The 24090-nt window shown below is 43.3% G+C and overlaps 3 protein-coding genes across 3 annotated transcripts; all 3 read right to left on the reverse strand.

The window, feature by feature from the left end:
- Positions 1 to 1159: 1159 nt before the first annotated feature.
- On the reverse strand, positions 1160 to 6726 carry LOC126488853 (olfactory receptor 51E1). Its single transcript, XM_050122621.1, has 2 exons — positions 6619 to 6726; positions 1160 to 3182 (listed from the first exon to the last, which is right to left on the reverse strand). The coding sequence occupies exon 2, from the start codon at positions 3138 to 3140 to the stop codon at positions 2187 to 2189; it is 954 nt and encodes a 317-aa protein (XP_049978578.1). The 5' UTR covers positions 3141 to 3182; positions 6619 to 6726; the 3' UTR covers positions 1160 to 2186.
- A 10387-nt stretch (positions 6727 to 17113) lies between these two features.
- On the reverse strand, positions 17114 to 18088 carry Or51d1 (olfactory receptor family 51 subfamily D member 1). The gene has a single exon (XM_050122643.1). The coding sequence runs from the start codon at positions 18086 to 18088 to the stop codon at positions 17114 to 17116; it is 975 nt and encodes a 324-aa protein (XP_049978600.1).
- A 3698-nt stretch (positions 18089 to 21786) lies between these two features.
- LOC126488851 (ubiquitin-like-conjugating enzyme ATG3) lies at positions 21787 to 22909 on the reverse strand. The gene has a single exon (XM_050122619.1). It carries the CDS (start codon positions 22624 to 22626, stop codon positions 22003 to 22005), a length of 624 nt encoding a protein of 207 aa, XP_049978576.1. The 5' UTR covers positions 22627 to 22909; the 3' UTR covers positions 21787 to 22002.
- Between the last annotated feature and the right edge of the window lie 1181 nt (positions 22910 to 24090).

Below are 24090 nucleotides of genomic sequence, written 5' to 3' on the forward strand. Positions count from 1 at the left end.
TTAAAGCATACACACACACACACACACACACACTCATACACAAATGTCCTCTAACCATAACCACAAACATGTGTTCACATGGACATACACACACACAAACTTATCATATGTCCAAAAAAGCATACATGGAAGTACATACTAAAACCCTGGAAGAATAAATAGCAATTTTTAAAAATTCTTTTGAATAACAGATTGAATATTTTTATTATGCTTTAATTTCTTTTACATTTTCAGAATGTCTGTGGTTTTTGCTTTTAGTGATCACATTCACTTTTCAGGTAAGGAACTCGTGTCTTTCTAATCCTCTTCATTGTCTCACTCTCGACGGCCATGTCAGAGCTCCTCTGGGCAATGGACAATTTTCCACCCCTCCGTTCAGAGTGACCAGATCTTGCACTGAGTACATTTCATGCTGTTTCCTTTGACCTCCACTTCCCTTTGCCTAGCCGGTTCTATCACACACGGTTCTTATATTCTGGAGTATAGTTCAAAAGTTCTATGTGCAAGTGGGTCTCTGTGCTGCTAACCATGGCAGGAAGTTCTACCCTGCTCCTACTTTGCTGCCTGCCTCTCATATTCACCAACTACACAATAGATCTGACTATGGCTTTTCTGTGTGTGATGTTCCCAGTCCTTGATCTGCCCACTCCACCCCCACTACTACAATTCCTACAGCAGGCAGCCCACTCCTGGAAATCCTCTGACTAGGCTGTAGGATTCCTAGGTGTGCCTCAAGGCTATATCTGTGCTATGTACCACTGGTAGAAATGCCGTCCTTATTTCCTGTATGTGGTGTTTGCTTATTATGTGCTCCTCTTTTTCTATAGACCCACGCTTCCCCTAGTCTTACTTCCCGGTCAGCCATGTGAGCTTATGACCCTACTCAGTATTATGTCTCTTGTTCTTAACTTCTGTGGTGACCATCCCTCCTCTCTTTATATCACAAGCTGCTGGGTATTCTCAACTGCTTCTCCTAAAACATCCATAAGACACTCAGGTAAACCTGGTGGTGGTGGCACACACCTTTAATCCCAGCACTTGGGAGGCAGAGGCAGGCGGATCTCTCTGAGTTTGAGGCCAGCCTGGTCTACAAGAGCTAGTTCCAGGACAGGCTCCAAAGCTACAAAAAAAAAAAAAAAAAAAAAAAAAAAAACCTGTCTCAAAACTGCCCCCACCAAAAAAAGACCCAGGGAATCTGTAGCTAATCAGACTGTTTCTCAGATAAACCCATCTGCGAACACTCACAGGCACAGTTTTATTGGGCAAGGATGCAGAGCAGCTCTACTGGGATGATTAGAGCCTTGGGCTCTATTGACAGAAAGTTCCTCAGAGCAGCACTAGGCAAGGGAAAATAAAGGACCAAATGCCCCCTCCCAAAGCAGTGTAAGCTCTGGAGATTCCCAACTCAACATCCCGCAAGGCTGTCTAACAATTCTTCGACATAACATAGAATTGGACATAAAAAGTTCATTGTTTTCTTCTGTTTTTGAGCTTCCACAATTCTATGTAACCCACTGGTTCCCAGGAAGTATCAGTTTTTCTATTGGTGCTATCAGGTACAAATAAAAAGTTGATAAACTTAAATAGATAAAAAATGTTATCACGGCTGTGACAATTGTCATAACGAAGTGTGTCATTTCATGATGTAGGCAAATGTAGATTTTTTTTCTCTGGCCTGGGACACAGAAGAAAAACAATAACTTCTTTGGAAATTGTTTTAAAGAAGAAATCCAGTTATAACTTCTTAAAAATCCTAAGTCATTGTGAATTCTGATGAGGAAATCAGAGGTTTAATCTAACTTATATAATTTTATTATAGTCTTGTGTTTCTTTTCCTTTTGTCATGCCTGTGATGAGCGTTTTAGATGTGTTGCCCCATCTCCGAATGCTATGAACCATCACCAGTAAAATGAACTGAGTAAGTGGTGATAAAATGGGAGGCAATAACCTTCAAATCACAAGCCTTGATCTCAATAATCATATCAAGAAAAACCAAAATGGAATTTGATGTTGGAGTATGGAGATTTCAGGTTTCCCATGGAAATTCCACAGCCAGTTTCATCTCTTAAAGATCTGAGTTGTGCTTTGATTAAGAAAGATTTGTTTTCTTAATACTGTCTTCCAAGATGCTGATATTAAAGTATGGATTAGAGAAGTTTGGATGGAGTGGGTTTCCTCACGGATTCCTAGTGATCTGAAGAGTGTGTGGTTGTGAGAAAAAGACGCAGGATGCGCTGCCGGATCTCCTTTGTCTTCACTCCATAGACGATGGGGTTGAGCACAGGAGGAATGAGCAAATAGACATTAGCCATAATGACAGGAAGGAGAGAGTCACGCCTCTTGCTAAAACGGTGCACCATTGACAGACCAATGAAAGGCACATAGAATATGAAAACAGCGCACACATGAGAGACACAAGTACCAAACGCTTTTGCCTGGGCTTCACGTGTCAAGCCCAGCACAGTCTTAAGGATGAGCAAATACGATAAGGAGATGAGAAGTGAGTCCAAGCCAATGGCAGAGATAATAACAATGAGCCCATAGATGACATTGACACGGATGTCAGCGCAGGCCAACTTCATGACATCTTGGTGTAGGCAGTAGGAGTGAGAAAGGATATTGGAACGGCAGAAAGGCAATCTTTTGATGAAGACAGGTAAGGGTGCCATTAATGCAGCACCCCTGACCACAGCAGCCATGCCGATCTTGGCAACACGAGGCAATGTAAGCACAGTGGCATGACGTAGAGGGTGGCAGATGGCCACATAGCGATCAAAGGCCATGGCCAGCAGCACCGTGGACTCCATGCCAGACAGGGAATGGATGGCAAACATCTGTACCAGACAAGCATCAAACTGGATGGTAGTGGAATTGAACCAGAAAATGGCCATCATTTTTGGCATAGATGAGGTGGAAATGAGGATGTCTAGGCCAGAAAGCATGCAGAGAAAGACATACATGGGCTCATGGAGGCTGTGCTCTGTCCTCACAATGTAGATGATTGTCAAGTTACCTAGCACAGCAATAAGGTAGAGGGAGCACAGTGGGAAAGCCAACCAGAACTGAGCCTCTTCTAATCCTGGGAGTCCTATTAAGATGAAATACGTGGCACTGGGTTCACTGCTGTTGATGGCCACCATACTGAAGGAACTGAGGTGTAGCCAGCACCCTGCAGGTTGAAGCTGAAAGACAAAGACAGTCATTGTCAGGTTCTCTAGACTCTCAGTGCCATACAGTCCTTGATCCTAGTGTCCTATTCTCTCACAAAACCCTAATCCCATTGCCTTTCCAAACTCTGAAGCTACACTAAATTTCATCTAACCATGAATCAAGTCCAAGATGAAAATCACTTAATTCTACTTGTTAATCCTCCCTATATATAATATAGTGAAATAATAAGACAACCTTCTGATATTATTAATCATTTAATCCTCAAACTAAAAAAAAAAATTACATCCTCTGTAGTATCTTATACTCATACTACCCATGCTTAATATTGATCATATTACTCATATAAGCCATTGTCAGACACTAGGAAATGAAACTATGGATGGAGGAACATTAAATAAATCACTGTAATTACGAGCAATTTCATCAGTCCATTCTAAGGTGATTATCATACAAATGCAACAGTGGTACAACACCTGCTTGACCTATGAGAAATGGGAGGGGGTTATGAGAGAGATGATTCAATCTGTTAGGAGAAAAGTAGTTCAAGCAGAGAACCGCCGTCAATCTGCTACAGGCAAAGAGACAAAGCCATTAGTACCTCTCACTCCTCTGAATTGTATTTGTAGTGGCACAGCTCCCTGCTTCTTAATCCTGCTCCTCTCCTGCCTGTTGCTCCTCATCTCTCTGTTCACCAGTTCCTGTTATCCCTCCTCCACCTCCACCTTCCTCTGCTTGACTCTTAGCAATACCTTAAAATGGCAATCCTATACAAAAATTTTCCTTCGGTGTTCTTTGTCTATACTTTCTTTCCAGACTACATCAATCTCTTTAATAGTAAATCTACTTTTCTCTCTATAAACTCATGACCCCACGTATATTGATGTCTGAGTTCCTTTCAGAGCCCATATATAATCTAAAAGAGACTACCTGGTTGTCTCTCAAGCACATAAATTCTTCTTGACAATAACTAAAATCTCAGAGTCAATACCGTATCATTGTGAAGGCACTGAGCTTCAGAATCGGTCCTGCATAAATAAATAAAAAAAGTTGTGAGCAGTGTCAACTAGGGAAAGTCATCTGCTACTCCCATGCCTCAGTCTCCTTATCACTGAAATCATATCAGTACCAGCTCCTGTCCAATGAGAACACCGTGAGGATGAAATGAGATGGTGGATGTTAAGTGTTTAGATGATACTCTCGTATAGTGGGTACAATAATTACAATGTTGCTCCTTTATTCCTTGATGTTGATCACGGGTCACACAAGCTAGATCCCATGATGCTAGCTGCTGTGCTCTAAGCTTGCTCATCTGCACAACACCAGTCCTGACCAGATAATACTGCCTGTAGTAAAATACTCAGGGAAGGGCTGGAGGCATGGCTCCACTGACAGCGTGCTTGCCTAGCATGCAGGAAACCCGGGTTTGGTCCCACGTTTATTCTTCAAGCCCTTGCTTATTTTTTCTATGTTACTTTCCCTAAGCTTCTCTCCCTGGATAATCAACCATTTCCTGTCTGCATTCCCAAATAACTTCGCTTGGGTCTCTTTTTATGCACTGACTCTCCTGGTAATAAGAACCACATTTCTCCCCAATCCTAAATCCCTTAATATCAAGAATATTACTACATTTATTAATTAGCATCCAATTATACTCATTCATAATTAAATGAGTTTTGGTAATAGCAGCATCCCTTGGAGAACATCTGATGAAGATCACACAGGCAAGGGATAGGTAGGACTGTCAGATACCTGCACTTCAGAGATTGGAGAGGCAGGAAAGAACATACACAATGTCAGTTCCAGGTAGTCTTAAAGGGAAGAACAGAAATCTTTAGGAACAAACAAAACCCACAGGGATTCAAAGGTCATGTGAGAAAATAAGAAAAAAATAGAATAAGGGGGTGGGGAAGAAAGGAAGTAAGAGAAAGAAGCAAAAGCTTTCAAAGCATCTGCGATGTCTCAGCTCTGAGAAGTACAAAGAGGATGCAGCACCGTCTGTGCCTGAGGACAGGCATTACCTAGGATTCCTCACCTGGAGGCACTAACCAGAAGAGACTGCAGTACTCCAGAGGGCCAGCTAGCTATCCATGCCACCCAGCAATTCACATGAACAGACATGGGAAAGGTGGCAGGCTGCCAAGATTAAAATATACTGCATTTGGAAGCAAATCGGGGAAAAGCCATGTGTCCACATGGGAAACGTTACGGCCTCTGCAAGCAGGCTGACACTGTGAGTAGGCTCCTTTGGGGGAGAAACAGGGGTCTCAAGTTCAACTCTTAGAGTAGTAAATTATTAAATTATTATTATGATTATTATCTCAGATAAGAATAATAATAACTTCCTTGCACTAATGTGAATTTATGTGAGATCAGCTGTGCCTTATAAAACTATCAAAGAGCTTATAACATTGAAAATATACCAAATAAAATTTTCTTTTTACCAGCTTGCTTTAATCTTCACTCAATATATTTATGTGCTCATTCTATGCATAGCATATACCCATACACACATGTATGAATATACTCAATTTCTCACAGGGGTAAGAGTGGATCCTGATAGAGAGATGCCAGAAATCAAAAGAGGAAAGAGTCAGTTGGCCTGGAAGGGAGGCAGCTCAAAATAAAATCTGGACCTCAGAATCTGTGGAGATGAGAAACGAAGGAATGGAAAGGGACCCTGGCAGTCCAGGGGACCCTTCAGACTGCACAGTCCTGCCTATCCCCACAGTTCTCCAAAGAAGAACAGAAGGGGCAATTCAGGAAGCCCTGTGGACCCAGCACTGGTCCACATTACACCCACTCAGGAGCTTCCAAGCAAGTTAGAACAAATTTAGAAAATGGAATAAAACTAAGGAAAAATAAACAAAGATTCTCTCTCTCTCTCTCTCTCTCTCTCTCTCTCTCTCTCTCTCTCTCTCAAGCTAATATCAAATTAGCTTAGTGAGTCATGGGGATGTTTGTCAGGGAACTATTTGGGCATCTTACCTTTTCTCAGGACTCAGAGAGCAGCGGACCCCACTATGCAGTCTAAGTCCACTCTGGGGTCTCAGCCTTTAAAGTGCTCCCTCTGATACCAGCTCAGTTCTCACCAGCCCACCCCACATTCCTTGCCAGAACTGCTGCCATCCGTGTAGTCCCATGGGAAAGTTGGCAGAAAGGAAAACAACGGCTAAGTGCCCGCTCTTCTGACCCGAGAACAACAAAACAATCTCCCAACCCCGACTGCTGTTTTGTGATATTAATAGAGCTTACTGGATGCCTACAAAACACCAGACATAAATATTATCTCTCAGCTGAGAACAACTCTGCAGGATAGATGGAGTTCTCTGAAACCTTTCCTCGTGACAGATGAGAAAACTAGGACTTCGAGAGGTTAAATGACATTTCTGGGACTTAACAATCAATGAGTACAGTAGAAACAGCCAAGGTCACCACCTGTCCGCTTACCTTAGGATGCCTTTGGTTGTGCTACACCTTCTAGAAACTGACAAAGTCTGGCCGGAGGTAAGGCAAGATGAGGGTCTGACAAACGGGACACTTGCCCGGGTATAAACCTAGATAAGAAAGTAACAGAATAATAAAGAGGTTTCTCCTAGATGAGGCTCTGGGCCACTCTTTTCTTTTAGGTCAAATCTCCTGGTTGTGCCATGGTCGGGTCCCAAGGTAGAGACGTGGAGAAGGGTTCTGTTCTCCACCTACTCACTCCTAGTCTAATGGAAGCCTTCACCAACTTGTTAGACAGGTAGTGATACCTTTTGACAGGTAACAATGTTAAGAGTAAAAAGCTCTGAGTGACCAATCTATGTTTCCAATATGTCAAACCTATCCTGTCCTTCTCACAATCCCCTGAGTAATGGATGCTTTATAGGAGCAATTTCCATGTTACATCTAAGGGATGCAAAGTAAAGGGGCTGAGTCCAGAGACCTCTTTAGGGACCAGGACACCTAAGCGTCTCTGAAGGGCAGGGCAAGAGGAAATGAGGCTGGGAATTTGTGGTCTTTGTCCTTATCCAGGTAAAAATGGAGTGTCTCATGCCCAGAGCAGTGATGAGAGCCTCTGATGTACTTCTGGCCTTTGTTAGAATATTTGGAAGAGAATGTCTTAAAGTAGAACCCAAATGAAGCTGGGAGCCTCTGTTTTCTAATTCCAGGTCCAGAGAGGGAGGGTGACTTCGTGGGCAACACTCTGGCTGCAGCCAGGAGGAGCTCGATCCTTGAGGAAGCTGAACTTTTCTTAGTGCTTCATATGAGGAGTATCCTCAGAACTACATTTACCCAAATCATCAACACCCATTGTGCCTTAAAATCTGCTGAGATTTGGAGAAGCAGGTGAACCTTGAAGGATGTCGGTCATTCTTGACTTTAATGCACAAGATAATACTTGAAAGATGGAATTTTTCAAGAAGTATAGTGAAGTTTCTCATCCTATCCCACTCACTCATGTCAGTCTGGTCCCTTAAAGTCACCCCAGAAAGATTACCTTGGTAGGGCTTAGGTCCCTACCCCTCCACTTCCTGCAAAGGGCCAGGTCAGAACTCACGAACTGGCAGTGCTGGAAGTGGTTATGGGTAGCCTGAGAGGCTAGCCTGGCATGTGACTGCTGCCTGCAAGTGTGGAGGCCATAAATGCCTGAGGGGACTTTGTTCAGGCGCTCACTTTAACCCAACAGTTACTGCCTGGCTGGCTCCGGCCTGCTGAGCTCTGAACTAAGCAGCAGAGATACTGACATGCAGAGTAAGCAAGGCACAGCTCAGACCATCTGGTGTGCGGAGAGCCGGAGACACGCATGCAGCCATCACTGTGTGCTGTGATGAGCGCAAGGGCAAGGCCTAGCTGCAGCCTTCAGAAGCAAAGGTAACACTAGCTCCCCACATTCTTTGGGCTCAGAGGGTTCTCTGCAATGCTGTTATCAAGTTAAGGCTTGCAGGACCAGTGCTGTTAATCAGGGGATTCAGTGAGGTAGAGACAGAAATATTTAATTAGACAGGTAGACACACTGGATATCAGCAGTGGGTTAACAGACAATATTGCGACTTTCTTGCAGCCCATACATTCAGTTGGCAATGACAAGAAAATTGCAGGTAAATATAAGAGCACTGAAAATAGTTGGAGTCATAAGATGTAGATCCAGTCCACAAAGGGGTCAGAGGAGATGGCAAGCAAGCTCAGCAGCCTGCGGTGAGAACAGACCAGCTGGTCTGAGACCTAGAGGAAGAGCACTTCAACCCTGGGAGACCACAAGAGGAAAAGATCTTAAGGCAGGAATGAAACTATGAGTTCATGATCTCAAAGTACCAAAACTGAAAGCAAGGGAGGCTTAGAGAGAAAATCAGGTGGGGCTAAGGGCCAGGCCGTGTAGCACCATTTTGACTATGCCTGAGAGCTTTGTCATAACAATAGACGGGTGTGTGTGTGTGTGTGTGTGTGTGTGTGTGTGTGTGTGTGTCAAGTGCATTCTGGAAAAGGTAGAGACCCAAAATGAGAGAAAAAAGACCTCATTTGGAAAGCTACAATGGCTTTGGTGCATCTATAGACAAAGGAATCGACAGCATGGACATTAAGCCAATTTTTAAATGAGCTAAAGACTGAACCTAAATCCTAGGATTGAGTCGAGATCTGAGTCAACTCAGAACTGCAGCCTTGGCAAGAGGACCAATTGGACTCTTGATAGAGACTTAATTGAGCCCTGACCCCACCCAGAGCACCCCATCTCAGTCAGGGCTTCAGTCACAGTTGTTACCCAGGCCATCTCTGTCCGTACACTGAAACCCAGTCCAATCCCAATCTACCCCAGTTCAACTCCAACCCAGTCTGTTCTCTCTCCATTCATACCGGCTCAGATCTCCTGCCAATCACTCCATAGTCCCCAGTAAACCAGCCACTGGAAAACAGATACTAAAACCTCCTTCTAGGCAACATTTAACATCCTTACTCCTTTTCCCACATTGTACTAAGGTTTCCTGTTCTTTTTAGGTGAGTGGCTTCTCCACACCACCAACACTGACCAATACACCTAGGTTTCCACAGCCAGGCTACTCATCCTCCAAAGAGGTATCATGGAAGGTCCTCAGCTACAAATGACCCCAGCACAATACATGCCTTCTCCTATACTCACCCCAGCTGTCCTGGAGGATCCTGTGTCCCTTCTCCGCTGCACTCTTTCTGAAGGAGATCTGACAGGCTGCAAAGAAGCCCAGCCCCTTCAATCTCCACCTCCCTATGGGTCTTCTTAGGGCTCTTTACTCTTGGACTTCCCACCTCCCTCTTTTCTCCCCTCCTCTTTGGGAAGGCAGTCTGTGTCCAGGGGGTCCATCAGCAGATATGCCCACAAGCCTCCTGTGGTTCTGGTTCCCTTCTAAGTTTCCACACCCTAAAAGGATGAGCCTGGCTGTGGGAAAGTAGGCAGGAAGGCATTGGGTAGATGGTCTCCAGAGTCCTTTGAAAATGGACCGCTGCATGCTGGGATAGTTAGACCAATCCCAAACGTGAAGCTAGAGTAAGAAAGAGCCAGATAAAACTCGGTTTTGTACCTGTGGTCATGTGAGATTCTTTCACAGTCTCTTCAGGAAGCTGTCAAACAGCCAGGGGAAGGCAGAGTTAATTTTCAGAGACTCCTATCTCTAGCCTGACATGATCTTTATCCCCCAACTTTCCTTTTGTGGGTGCTGTTAGGTCCTTGCTGAGCCTAGAACCCAGTGGTCCCGTCCTCTAAAGCCCTAAGGACCTCCTTCTCTCTCAGCTCTGGCTGCTATGGCTAGCTAACACAAAACACGGATCCCCGGGGATAATCTGCCCGCTACTCCATGGTGAACTGAAATCTAGGCCAAGGAAAGAGCATGCTATGCGGTTTCTTTAACCCTCTCTATACCCCTGACCAGCCACATGAGATCTGTCATCTGGCTCCTGTTAAGGATAAAAGAGTAAGAGAACATTTATAAAGAGAGAGAATAATTTCCATGTGAAACTAAGTGACCTAACTTTCAAAATAAGTTAAAAACTACATTTGTATTTGAACAAATATGGTTTTTAATTAACTCACTTTGTTTCACTATTCATTATTACAGTTAGAAGTCTTATGTCAAAACGCAGGGCACATTAACCCAAGCTGTGCAGAAATAGACAATGCAAGCTGTATTATTATAACTCACATCAAAACTACTAAATAAAAAAGCTTCTGGTATCTGCAGAACTTTCAGCCTGATGCTCTGTCACCACCCTAGAGACACTGTGACTGCCTCCATTGGCCCATAGGCATGCATGACACAAAGACTATTCACACACACGCAATTATTTCCATCTAGGGTGGTAGCATGAAGCAATAACCACGTGGAACAGTGAGGACATGAGCAAAGGCCATAAAGCAACGATTTGTGCAGCACTGACTTCAGGCGATGGAGGGCAGAACAGCGTGAGACTAAATGAACTGGGAAATATCTGCAGCTTCCAGCTTGTGCCTCACCATCCCCTTTCCCATGCTGCATCATGGGAAAGAGAATCCAGGCAGAGTCTAGAGGCTTCCCTTGGTTGTGGAGTTGGACTGAGGGTTCAGAATGACCAAGTCAGTCAAAATGCAAAGGCAAAGAATTGGAGATGCATAAAGACAGCCCTTGAGGGTGAAGATTCTTCCTAAGAATGCTAATTATGTGAGCAAGCTAACTAAAACTATGTTAGAAATAACACTCTGCAGTGACCACGCAGGACAAAGACTGGTGGCTTCCAGACAATCAGACGGAAGGCTTTCACAGTTCACCTCTTTATGGTGGTGCAGAAGTCCACCCCTAAGCAAGTTAACTTCAAAGCATAACCCAAACAAATGATGAGACTAGTTCTGAGTTATTGCAATGCCTCCTGGGAATGAAGCATAAGAATTTCTCTGGTGAGGCGACATCGTAGGAGAGGAGGCAGAAAGGCTGGACAAACTGGAGGAATAGGGGTCCTGTGAACAACTGTCTTCTGGCTGTTACAGCAGATAGACAGCAGTTATGACTAGTCACAACAGCTTTGCACAAATAAAATAATGAAAAACAATGAATGTAGAAGGAGAAGTAGTTGGGAAGAAGAAGCTGTGGAAGTGGAAGGAGCTAAGAGAAGGTCATGGGGATGAACATCACCACAATGTGTTGTACACACATGTACAAAATTGACAAAAGAGAAAGCCAATAACAAAAAGCAATGTTTCATGATTACGTTAATCATAAGAATAATAAAGTAGCTCTACTCCTATTAGAAAACACACATTTCATAGCAAAACAAATTTCTGTAAACACAGAAAAGTGATAAAAATACAGAAAAAAAAGGTATCTAGAATTGTGGTCAAATGTCCCAAGAATTGATGAACATGGCCTGCCACAGCCAGGGTCTGTGTTGATATCCATGGCTGCTGTTACCACTGAAGGCCATGGGGATGCCTGGGGTCTGGGCCACCACCTAGAGCCATGTTACTGTCTGAAGGCCACCTGCAGCTGGGGTGATGACAATCTGAGTGACTTGCAGGGCCATGGTGACATCTAGGCCCAGACTGCTGCTGAAGGCCATATCTGGGTCCTGACCCTACCATAGCCAGGGTCTGTGTTGATGTCCATGAGTTAAGTACAAGGGCCATGCTGATCTGGCCCTGCCTCTCACTGGCCTCGGAGAAGCACCCAATGCCCTCACCAGAGAGCTGACCCCCTCAGTGGCCCCAGGATTCTGGAATCCATTACCCCAGCATGGGAGAACTGGCCCTGCTCCTTATAGGAGAGCTGGCCCAGCACTTGGGAAAGCTGGCTTCACCCATCACCTGACAGGGGTGGTCCCCGAGTCCTGGACTGACCAACTCTTAGCTACCTTCCAGGAACACATCTAGGACTTTCAGTTGGTACTCCCCAACATGTACCCCATCTATAGCCTGCTAGAACAGGTGAAGAGACTGTCCCTGCAGAACCACAGTCAGGATCTCCATGACTCCGGGCAATAGCAGGATATCCAAGAGGGGATTCATTAAGTGTCCAGCATTGATGTTGTACCAGAAGCCCGAGATCTGAAACCTAACCAGTCACAAACTACACAATGAAAGTTTGCAAATAAAGTTGTGTGGACAAAAGGGTCTACTGCATAACACGCAGGAGCTCCCAGTGCCGCTGTGAGAAGTAGGGATGCGACAAGAGGAAGGAAAGATGGAGGAGCAAAGTGAGTGGAGATGTGGCGGGAAGGCAGGAAAGATAGAGGAGCAACGTGTTTCTTTCGTTTCCTTTTTTATTTGTTTTTGGATTGAGGGGGTGTTTATGTCTTTTTAATTATTCTTATGTGAACTTTTATGTGTTTATTTACTTTTATCTATTTCATTTTTATTATTGATTTTTAAGTTTTTCGTTGGGGAGGATGCTATAAGGGTAAAGGACAGATACAGAGGGACGGGGAAATAGTTGGATTGAGGAGTATGATGTAAAATTCCCAAAAATTCAATAAAAAAGTTTTAAATGAATCGATTAAAACATACTTAATAATGAAAGACTGGGTCTTATCCCTTTAAGATGGTATAGCAAGTTCATCCTGTCCTTTTGTTACAAATGACTCCATTTTGGAAAGCAAAAAGTAAAACTGTCTTCATTCCTAGACAACATGAACATTTGTCAAGAAATCCTAGAAATAACATTTGAGTGTGGTAACGTTTACGATTCAGGATGAATAAAGAGAAGTCCTAGTTCTCTGTACTAACAATATGTAAGTTTTGGAAATAGCCGGGCGGTGGTGGCGCACGCCTTTAATCCCAACACTCGGGAGGCAGAGGCAGGCGGATCTCTGTGAGTTCGAGACCAGCCTGGTCTACAAGAGCTAGTTCCAGGACAGGCTCCAAAACCACAGAGAAACCTGGTCTTGAAAAAAAACAAAAAACAAAAAAAAAATATGTAAGTTTTCATTTTAACTGAATAGACAGTATCACTTATATCAGCATCAAAACTGTAAAAATATTTAGAGATAACTCTGGAAAAAATACTTTAAGTGCTGAATTGAGACTATGCTCCTTCAGATGGCTCAGCAGTTAAGAGCACTGCCTTCTCTTCCAAACGTCCTGAGTTCAATTCCCAGCAACCACATGATGGCTCACCATCATCTGTAATGAGATCTGGCGCCCTCTTGAGGAGGAGACCTGGTCAGCCATCCTCATCAATTAAGACCATAAAACCCAATATAATCAATTTGTGCATAGGCAGCATAATCAAACATAGTAATACAATGTTACTAGCTATATATAGTTATGCATAGATAAGCCAGTGTTACTAAGATGAGCAGATGTCACTGTGGGAACAAGTTAACTTTGATCTGCATTTTACACTCAAACAACTCAAAATGGATCATAGACCTAAAACTGCAAATCTTCTACAGAAAAGTGTCTTCTGTGACTTCCAGTTTGCAAATGAGTTTTTAGATGCAACCAACAAAAGTATAAACTTGACAAATCAAACTTCATCAAATTAAAAGTCTAACTTTTACAACACATGAAAGACAGCAAGTTCAAGGTTAGTCACACGGTGGGGAAAGATGCAAAGTGCATACTGATAAAGGATTTGTACACAAAGCATGTTTGAAACTCTTAGCGTGGCTGCTGAGATGGTTCAGTAGATAAAGGGGCTTATCAAGAAATATATTGCTTGTCTTCCACACAAGAGATTGTTGGCATGGAATAACTATCCAATGATTCCTCCAGCATGCAACACACACTTGAGATCATTCCTTGATCATTCATTACTCTTCTTTTGGACCCTTTACTGTGTATTAATCTCACAGTCAGATCTGAAGTGCAAGTTTGTAACATTGGAAGGAGGGAGGTAGAGTTGAGCCACAGTTACATGACCTTAGAACAGTCATAAACCTGCCAGAGCCTTGATTTCCTCATCTATGAAATGGGGGAAAACAATACCTAAAATATAATGCTGCTATATTATAGTTTTATATAGCCTGACCATAATAGTTGAGAAAGCATTTGGGGGACTTCATAGGATACTGCAAGAATAGTCAAGAAACACAGTTAAGAGGAAGAAGTAAGAGGTGAGGTTGGATAAGGGAACAAGAGTAAATTTTTAAGATAAAATAAAACGTGCTCTCCTTCTTCATATTGCTAAGCAACAGAGTCACATAAGCACAGAGCTCCTTATTGCCAGGTGTAGAAGTATGGAGATTGACAAGGGGACAGGAAAGTATCATAGGGTATTTAAATTTCATTGTAGAGAACAAGCAGAAAGTTGCTGTATAAACTCCATGATCCATAACAGAGGAAGACGCATCCAGATGAATTATAGAGGCTGGTGCTCCATGACAGAGGGAGCACAGAGACTATGGGAGTTTAAGGGAAGAACTTTGTCTCACCAGATTCCCCAGCAGAGTCACAGTGACCCTAGTCATCACCAGTCATGCAACCAAGGAGATTCAGAGAATTCAGAGATTCCCAAACCCTCCTGAGAAGACAGTCAAGCAATAATCTAGGCAAGGGAGCAGCTTTCAGACCTGGCATGGAACTCAGTTATTAAAACTGGGAATTGATGTTCTTAGAAACCTATATTCCAGAAGTATAACATATATGGTTGTCATTTTTATTATTTAAAACCATTATCATCAATATTTATTAATCGCTTTTGATTTTTCCTATGTTCATATTCATTATCTCACTTAATCCCACAGTCATTCAATAAGTCCTATGTTGCATTTACATTTCATAGTGGTAATAGTCTGTAAAATTGCTGTTTCCACAGGTTAAAGAACTAGTCTCCAAATAAAAGTCATTAATCTTAATCTGAACCCCATATGATTCCAGCCCCACAATGCGTCCCTTTCTGATGATGACAAAGGCCACATCTGCGGGAAGAGAGTTGTGCATTTTTGCATTCCATTTCTACATCATATCACAACACAAAAATATAAATTTCAACTTCTCTTAAAATTTGCAAAATAATCTTTTATGATAAAGGGGGTTGATTGATTGGTTTTTAAATTGGGCATAACAATATATCAGAATAACAACCACTGACACAATTCTGCAATTTTACAAAAATTCCAGAGGGCTGTTCACATAGACCATAACATAAATGGTGCTTTCTAAACTCATATCATAAAACAGGATATATATGATCATCTACTGAATGCTGATAACACTTAATTAACACTTTAAAAAGATGTCAAAAGTATCTATTTCATTGCTGACTTTGTAGTTGGTCATTGTACTCATGAAGAAATTAGATAAAGAGAGATTATAAAATATACCTTGTCATGGGATTTCCAAATTTTTACCTTTTACATTGTATTTCAGTATTTTTTCCTCTGTCATAATCTTCATTAGTTTCTATCTATACTTCTTCCCATGTAAATCTTTTTGTACCTAATGTCAAGATCTGTAAGCAGATAGAGTGTGCCATCAGTAAGGTGTACCATACGCTCACAGACATCACACACGTACATCTTCTTCTGCTCCTTGCTCCCCCAGCAAGATTAACAGATCTACAGTCAAGGACTTTTGAACATGCTTGGTAAACCACCAGTGAATGAAAGGGAGAGATAAGGAAGCTATACCTACCACTGAGGAAGGAAGGCTGAGATAAGGACTTCAAGAAGCCAGTGCCCATATGAAAAGGCAGGAAGACGAAAAGATGCCGTGAGAAAGATAGAAAAGGTATAAACTGGCCTTGAGAGATAAGGAAAAAGCAGCATGATTATTTATGCTCCCAGAGTCATAACCAAAGCCGGAGCTTGACAGAGGACCCAGATATCTTAGAGATTTGTGTCTCAAGATTGAAAATTATTCCTGCTGCTCATAACCAGGCTTCCTCAACCTTCTACTTCTACCTACAGCTCCACACTGAAAGCACTTACCAATCCAGAACTTCCAAGTCTGCACTGAGTCTTGAGTCACATAAACCATACTTGACACAAAAGGAAAATGTATCTAAGACATATGTGCTGGGAATATATCCCAAAATTAATTATCACAGCAAAGGACAGATACATACACATACACGCACATGTTGATAATCACACTCGTATCAAAAATGCAATGCACTATAGACATATGCCAGAAGACAAAGAGCACACGTGCTGAAGAACAAGTCATCCCAGGACTACACACCCAGAGATAGCTGTATCGCATTCTACAGATACGAGCAAAGGAAGACAGGCACCAGGCATCCACAAATATACTTCCCACCGTAGAGGTGCACAAAACAGCAGCCTTACACAGATACAAATCAACACAGCAGCTGACGCATATCTCCTGAACAAGGTAAAGGTACAGCCAACGACATCAGTCATAACGTACACACATCAGGACATAACTAACACATTCACCAGGACATAGCTAGCACACATTCGTGTTTCTCTCTCCCTCTTTCACTCCCTTTCCTTTTCTATATAAACATATTCACAAATATCCAAAACCAAAATAGAAAACATCCTTATAGGAGTAACAGTCATGAAGTCCCCAGGTGGACACTTACAGATTCCACATAAATGCATGCAAATGTATAGAGAAACTTCAACATTTCATATCAATCGCCTCCTCTCCAGTTACATCTCCTCCAAATGCCTTCACTAACCTTCAATTATAATTACGCAACTACTTTGAGGTATGAGTAATATGTTATATAATCAACACAGATTCACTGACTGTACACAGGGGAGAAAGCACCATAAAAAATTATATATCAAAACTAAAGAATCATGAGATGTGCTGTGTACAGCCTTCCCATTTCAAAACTACGTATATTTCCTAGTTAAGAGAAAGGGAGATGGCACAGCTATTACACCAGAGACCATAACACAGCTGTTATCCATAATGGTCTGTCCAGACCTCTCATAAGCTCTGTATTGACGTATATTCCAGGAAACAAGGATGCAAACTCTATCTGTTGCCGTAACTAGAAGCAGACAGCCCAGTGAGCTGCATGCTGTAATAATCAAGTCGTTCTGCATATCCTCACCTGCCATCTTGTGAGAAAATATGGGTAATTCTTGAACGGATCTCCTTGGTCTTCACTCCATAGACAATGGGGTTGACCACAGGTGGTAGCAGGAGGTAGATATTAGCCATAACCACATGGACCAGGGATGTGGGACCACCCAGCCTGTGTACCACTGATAGCCCGATGAGGGGCACATAGAAGACCAGGACAGCACAGAGATGGGAGATACAGGTGTTGAAAGCCTTGAGTGCTGCCCCTCGAGTTGACAACTCCAACACAGCCCTCAGGATGAGGATATAGGAGAAGCCAATGAAGAGGGAGTCCACACCCATAACTGAGAGGATGATGAAGAGTCCATAAACTACATTGACTTTGGTGTCGGTACAGGATAGCTTCATAATATCTTGATGAAGACAGAAGGAGTGTGTGACCGTATGTGTTCGGCAGTATGACAACCGCTTCAAAAGGAAGGGCAGTGGGAAGAAGAAAACAAATCCTCTGGTCAGGGAAGCTAGCCCTATCTTGGCCACCATATGCCCTGTGAGCACAGAAGCATGGTGTAATGGGTAGCAGATGGCCACGAAGCGGTCAAAAGCCATGGCCAGCAGGACAGCAGACTCCATGGCTGATAGAGCATGAATAAGAAACATTTGGGTCAAGCAAATGTTGAACTTGATCTCCTGAATGCCTGTCAGAAACAAGCTGGCCATTTTGGGCATGGTGACAGAGGAAAGGACCAGGTCAATGGTAGAAAGCATGGCCAGGAAGAGGTACATGGGTTCATGCAAGCGTCTCTCCACACGAATGATGAGGATGATGGCCAGGTTGCCCAGTGTGGCCACTGCATACATGAAGCATAAGGGGAAAGCCAGCCAAAAGTGGACATTAGGTCCCAGGCCAGGGATGCCTACCAGTAGGAAATGGGCTGGATGGGCCAAACTTCCATTTGAAGTGGTGGTGAGAGTGACCAGGGGCTGTAGTGTCTGCATGCCAGATCCAGAGACTGGGAAAGAGAAAAGGACAAACAGTATTCGGTTACGGTCCAGAGAAGAGAAAGAACTAACAAGGAAAAGATGTTGGAGTAGTAATAGTAAAAAAAGGATTTAATTTAAAAAGTCATCAAGTATCTTGAGCCCCCACCGCTTTCTGTTCTCATTCTTCCTATTTTTAATTTATAAACTTTATTATTAAAAATGTAAATAAATGAAAACATCACACACCAAAGTTAACCAGATTCAAAGTCATGTTTTATACACCTCCTCTGAACATGCCAGTCTTCATCCTGACCCTCTGAGGTCCCAGAACTACATAAGAAAACATTCTATTAATCTTGATGAGTGATTGCCTCCTCCTCAAACACTCAGAACAATCTTTCTTTCTTTTCAGAGCTGATAGTGCTGGCCTGGCTATGACTCTTAGCTACAACCCTGCAGGTCTTCACAGACCTTCCATTCTGACTCGGCCACTTCAGGTGTAATCTGGGCTTGGGCGGGGTTAGGTCTAGAACCAGAGGCTTGCTATCTGACTGCCTCTGGCCTATCATAATCTGGTTTATGGTAAGAAATGGGAACTCATCCCAGAATCTATTTGCAAGACAGATTTCTTTTTCTAAGTTTATACAGTATTTACTAAACTCCCTTAGTAAAATTATCTGATATGAAGCTGGGATGAAGAGGCTTTGAAGAAGTTGAAGAGAAGAAGGAGGATGAATATGATCAAAATGCATTGTACCCTTGTATGACATTCCCAAATAAAGTAATTCCTTGATTATCTGAGTTGGATGCAAACAGCGTCCACCAGAACCTGTTCAACCACACACAGACAGCCAGGATTTCCAAGTCAGGCTGTTTTTAAAAATTATTCCTTTCCCCCAAAGTGATTGGTCTTTTTCATCTGCGAGAACTATGGAAACCTGTTCTGGTGTTCTAGGGAGTGGGGAGATGAGGCTGAAGAAAAACTATCATTCCAAGTGACCAACAAAAAACAGAGTGGAATCACCCATCAGGATATCTCCAGCTCAGTGTGAGAGTTGATCCCAAACTGCACTTTGCTGGGGTGTGTTACTGAAACCACATGCAGTGGGGACACGGTGAGTGCAGCTGCTGCCACAATCAGGTGGCCATGGGTGAGCCTCTTCTGCCTCTCCTGGTAAGCTGATATCATTCCTGACTCAACTCTATACACACATCACTCTGCTGTATCCCTCTGCCCTGAGCTTGGGCTTGCCTTGCCCCAAATAAGATCCCTCCCAAACCTATGTCCATCCCCGTGCACACATGGCTTCTGATTACAGAGTTAGGGGTGATCTCCCTAGCCTTTAAAGTCAGACCCCATCTACTGTTAAGCCAACATTTCACAGTGAGGCTCAAACTTTGCTTTCAAGCTCAGCTTCCATCCTGTTTCCTTGTCAAAACCAGGCACTACGTGTACCACCAACACACCACACACACACACACACACACACACACACACACTTTCCATTTTACAGTTTTCCTGATAAATTAATTTCCCTTGCCTTGCTTCTTAAGGCCAGAAGGCTAGAGCTGGAGAGTCCTCTTGAAGAGGTTGGTAATAATTGGAACAGGCCTCACAGAGGCTGAAAGAAATTCCTCTCTGAACCAGTCACTGACCATAGCCTCCCATCCAGGCTACTGTAATTGGAAGGGCTGCTTAAGGACAGAGGTCTCGAAGCAGCCAGGCTGTCCAAATGTGCCCTACGTGCCCTGCACAATCTCTGTGGATTTCCTAAAGCCAAGACAAACCTCCCCTGCACTGCCTCTCTCAGGTCTGAGCCAGAGCACATACATCATCAGTTCTGCTACCTAAATATAGATCGTCTGGTGGCCTTTTGAAGTGCCAGCAGGGATCTGTGATCTGGGACCCAAAGTCCACTCAAACCTCCAAGGAAAACTGAGCCCTGACTCCTACCCAATTCTCCTGAGAGCTTTTTAGCAGAGTTGTGCAGGGGAATTCTTGCTGTGGAAGAGAGAAAAGAAATGGACGAGTGGAAAATTGTAAATCCTGGACCACAGGGATAGACCAACACCAGAAAACACAAGGCAAGGAAGCACACTTGTACTAACAGTGGTCAAGGAGCTGTTTCTGCTTTTTGATGCTGCTCCCTTGTGGCCATATGGAAGAGTTGTAACCTAGTAGCTTCTAGAAAGATACCTCAAAGACCAAAACGTTAATTCTGGGTTTCTTCTGATGTCTTTCCACAGCATATCACTTCCGGTCAGTTCTCTTGCTGTCCTCTTTCCTCCTTGTGTGGTCAGTTATAACTCTTACTCAGTGTAGAGTGAGCTTTCAATGAAACAGACTGGGGCTCCTTTTGCGTGTAGTGAAAAATAAATAATACACTAACAATCCTCCCAGGAGTGTTTGTTTCTAAACAACTGAAAGCATCAACTAAACAAGAAGAAACCTTATTTAGACCGCATCGCAACTATCAGAGAAAGAATATAAATTGAAAACTAAATTTGTAAAGGCTAAAGGTACAAGGACTGGGTTATTTTGAGAGGTGGTGGAGAAGGCACAGAAAAATTGGGCAAGTGGCTAGTCACAGCTCTTAAAATGCTCACACGTGAACAGGGTAGAATGAATTGGTAGCTCCCAGAGTTTATTTAATCTGAATTTCAGAGCAAGCAAAGGTTGGACATAAACAAGTGCTAACAGGATGGAACAGTAAAGGGGCTTCCTGTCCTGAGTTTCTCGTGCTGCTGGGGCCCAGGTTCCTCTGTCTTCTCTCTCTCTCTGCGTTAACCTGGATACTTTTACTCACCCCTATAGCTTCCGTCGCCTAAACAGGCTAGGTTTTTCTCCTACATTTAAAACTCGGCACTGTCTATTGGATGTAGAAGTCCCTCAAACACCTCAGGTTCAACACTTAAAACTATGGCTGTTCTCAGTTCCAGGCACTTTGATCATCTGCAGATTAAGTCCAGATTATCACGGAAATAAGGGACTGTTATAGGAAAGTCAACAGTGTCTAAGTCACACCTAAGCATAATCTAAGGGACTGTTCAGATTTGCAAAAAGGACACAAACGAGTGGACCATTGCAAAGCAGTGGAGTTGGTGCAAATAGATGAGAGATGAAAGGAATGAGGAAATGAATGAGAGGGAAGGGGACTGGATACAAACATGAGGACTTGAGCTCCGATCCCCAAAACCCACTCCTTGGATGTGGTCGTCAACATCTGCAACTCCAGCAGGGCAGAGACGGAAGAGTCCCTGAAAGTTTATGGGCAGCTGGCCTGGCACACACAGCAGCAATGACAAGAAACAAAGCAGAAGATGAGATGGACACCCAAGGTTGTCCTCTGTCTACCATGTGTGTCATGACACATGTGTGTCTCTGCCCCATACACATTCACAAAAAGACAGAGAGATGATTGACTGGTAGATAATACCAACTGTGTCACATGATCAGTTACAGAAATGAGGAGTGCAATTGCATGTTTTAGCCCTATTTTGTTAAGGCTATGTTTTTACATGTTTACATGATACATGTGTATACAGGTATATGTGTGTGTGCGTATATATGTGTATATATACATATATATATGAAAACCAAGTTTTCCTTCCTCTCCTATTCTTTTATTATGTAATAGCAGTGAATTGATTATCAGTACTTAAGTTTTGAAGCAGCATCTTTTTTTCACACTCATTTTTATTAAACAAATAAGGCTGGTAGTGGAACAGTTTTTATTTAATGCATAAACATATAAGTCCCTTTATTAGAGAAATTATACCTATTGGCAAATATGGTCAATGGTCACATCTATGTATTAATTCTTTAAAAATTAGAAGCAGTAATTAGGACACACCCTATGTCCTCTTCACTACATCGTGAAGTGTCTCGTGTAGTCATATTCTATTGTTGGAATGACAGCTTGTACAAATTACAAAAAAATTAGAAGATACATATAAACACCAAGCTCTCCCCCACCTTCTGCAACTGTCTCAATAATTTTCTTCATCACTTCAGCATGCCTGCACGGGTGAACTGAACACACAGGAGGTGGTGGAAGATAAGGATGGTTTTCAGTGGTCACTGTTTTCTTCACATGATCTTGACTGATGTCTTCATACATGTGCTCAACTGTTAAAGGCTGCCATTGCTCATCATAGCCGAACAACCATAGCCGTGGTGTCTGGTAATATTTGTCATAAGTGATGTACAGGTCATAAATTCTCGTTTGCAGAATAGCATCTTCCCCTCCAGCATCAGCTTTGGCTTTACAAGCTTCCACTACTTTCCTTGTGTCCAGGGTAGCCTCATCTGTTTCCAACAATCCACTCTCTTCATATGCTTCCATGTCTGCAGCTTCCCCTTCATCTTCCTCTTCTTCCTCACCGCATAGTGCTAAGCAGTCTTGGAGTTTTATACTGTCCTTGCTTTCCAGAGTAATCTCCTTAACTGCTTCATTAACTCCTGTAATGCCTGTGTTGTGATATGTGTCTACCCATCCCCCATCGCCATCATCCTCTTCAATGATAGCCTCCAATTCACCTGAATACTCCATCTGTTTACACCGTTTGTAGCATGGAACATTTTTGGTTACCAAAAATTGTTTCCCTGTTGGTAGATATGCCTTCACTTTCCATTCTTCCCCTGGAGCCCATTGCCACGTCGGACAGTGGTGGACTAAGTGATCTCCAGCTGCCACAAACTCTTCTGGGGTGAGTACACCTGTCTCCTTAAATTTTGATTCCTTGAGGACCGGTGTCAGGTACTAGGCCACTTACAGAGCCTTTCCCTTCACCGTGTTGATCACATCTCTGCATCCTGGAGCTGGAGCAGCGATGGGGCAGGAAGGGACAGTCGCGGTCCGGGCCGGGGACTCAAAAACTGGCATCGAGCCCCGCAGGCGGCACCCGCAGGGCCAGGGGGGGCGGCGGCACGCGGAGGCCGGGCCCAGCTGTCACCTGGCCACGGAGGCAGAGGCCAGCAGCATATTTTTTTATTGAAAAAAATTTCTGCCTCCTCCCCACCTCCCATTTCCCTTCCCCTCCCCCCACTCCTTTCCCCCTCCCTCTCCAATCTGAAGAGCAGACAGGGTTCCCTGCCCTGTGGGAAGTTCAAGATCCTCCCCGCTCCATCCAGGTCTAGGAAGGTGAGCATCCAAACAGACTAGGCTCCCACAAAGCCATTGATGCAGTAGGATCAAAACCCAGTGCCATTGTCCTTGGCTTCTCATCAGCCCTCATTGTCTGCCATGTTCAGAGAGTCCGGTTTTATCTCATGCTTTTTCAGTCACAGTCCAGCTGGCCTTGGTGAACTCCCACTAGATCAGCCCCACTGTCACAGTGGGTGGGTGCACCCCTCGCGGTCCTGACTTCCTTGCTTATGTTCTCCCTCCTTCTGCTCCTCATTGGGACCTTGGGAGCTCAGTCCGGTGCTCCAATGTGGGTCTCTGTCTCTATCTCCATCCATCGCCAGATGAAGGTTCTATGGTGATATGCAAGATATTCATCAGTATGGCTATAGGATAGGGCCATTTCAGGTTCCCTCTCCTCAGTTGCCCAAGGAACTAACTTGGGACATCTCCCTGGACACCTGTGAGCCCCTCTAGAGTGAAGCAGCATATTTTAAATGATAAATATCCCACAAGGGACTTCACTGTCTAGTCTTTGAGAATAATTAGTGTGCTTTGAGTTGTATGAGGATAGTTACATCATATTAGGTGAAGCTATGATATCAGTGTCTTTTTGTTTTAAGACATGTTCTCATAAATATCTATTTTACTTTATTTAAGACAGGGATCAATGGCTATGTAGCTCAGAATGACCTTGACCTTCTGATCTTACAAACATCCCAGATTCAATGATTACATCCATGTACTGTCATGTTCAACTTCTGTGAGGTTGGAACTCAAACCCATGTTCATACATGCTGGACAAGCACTCTACACTTTGATTGCCTTTATTGAAAAGATACCAGATTTAAAAGGATGAAATGTGATGGTTGGTCTTGAATAGCCACTTGA

The sequence above is a fragment of the Alexandromys fortis genome, unplaced genomic scaffold (assembly GCF_014885135.2).
Source record: "Alexandromys fortis isolate MF-2015 unplaced genomic scaffold, M_Fortis_MF-2015_v1.1 scaffold_209, whole genome shotgun sequence".
NCBI classification, from domain to species: Eukaryota; Metazoa; Chordata; class Mammalia; order Rodentia; family Cricetidae; genus Alexandromys; species Alexandromys fortis.

Bases quoted from the DNA above. Each gene is read 5' to 3' on its own strand.
- LOC126488853 (XM_050122621.1), bottom strand. From the start codon at position 3,140: ATGGTGGCCATCAACAGCAGTGAACCCAGTGCCACGTATTTCATCTTA.
- Or51d1 (XM_050122643.1), bottom strand. From the start codon at position 18,088: ATGCAGACACTACAGCCCCTGGTCACTCTCACCACCACTTCAAATGGA.
- LOC126488851 (XM_050122619.1), bottom strand. From the start codon at position 22,626: ATGGAGTATTCAGGTGAATTGGAGGCTATCATTGAAGAGGATGATGGC.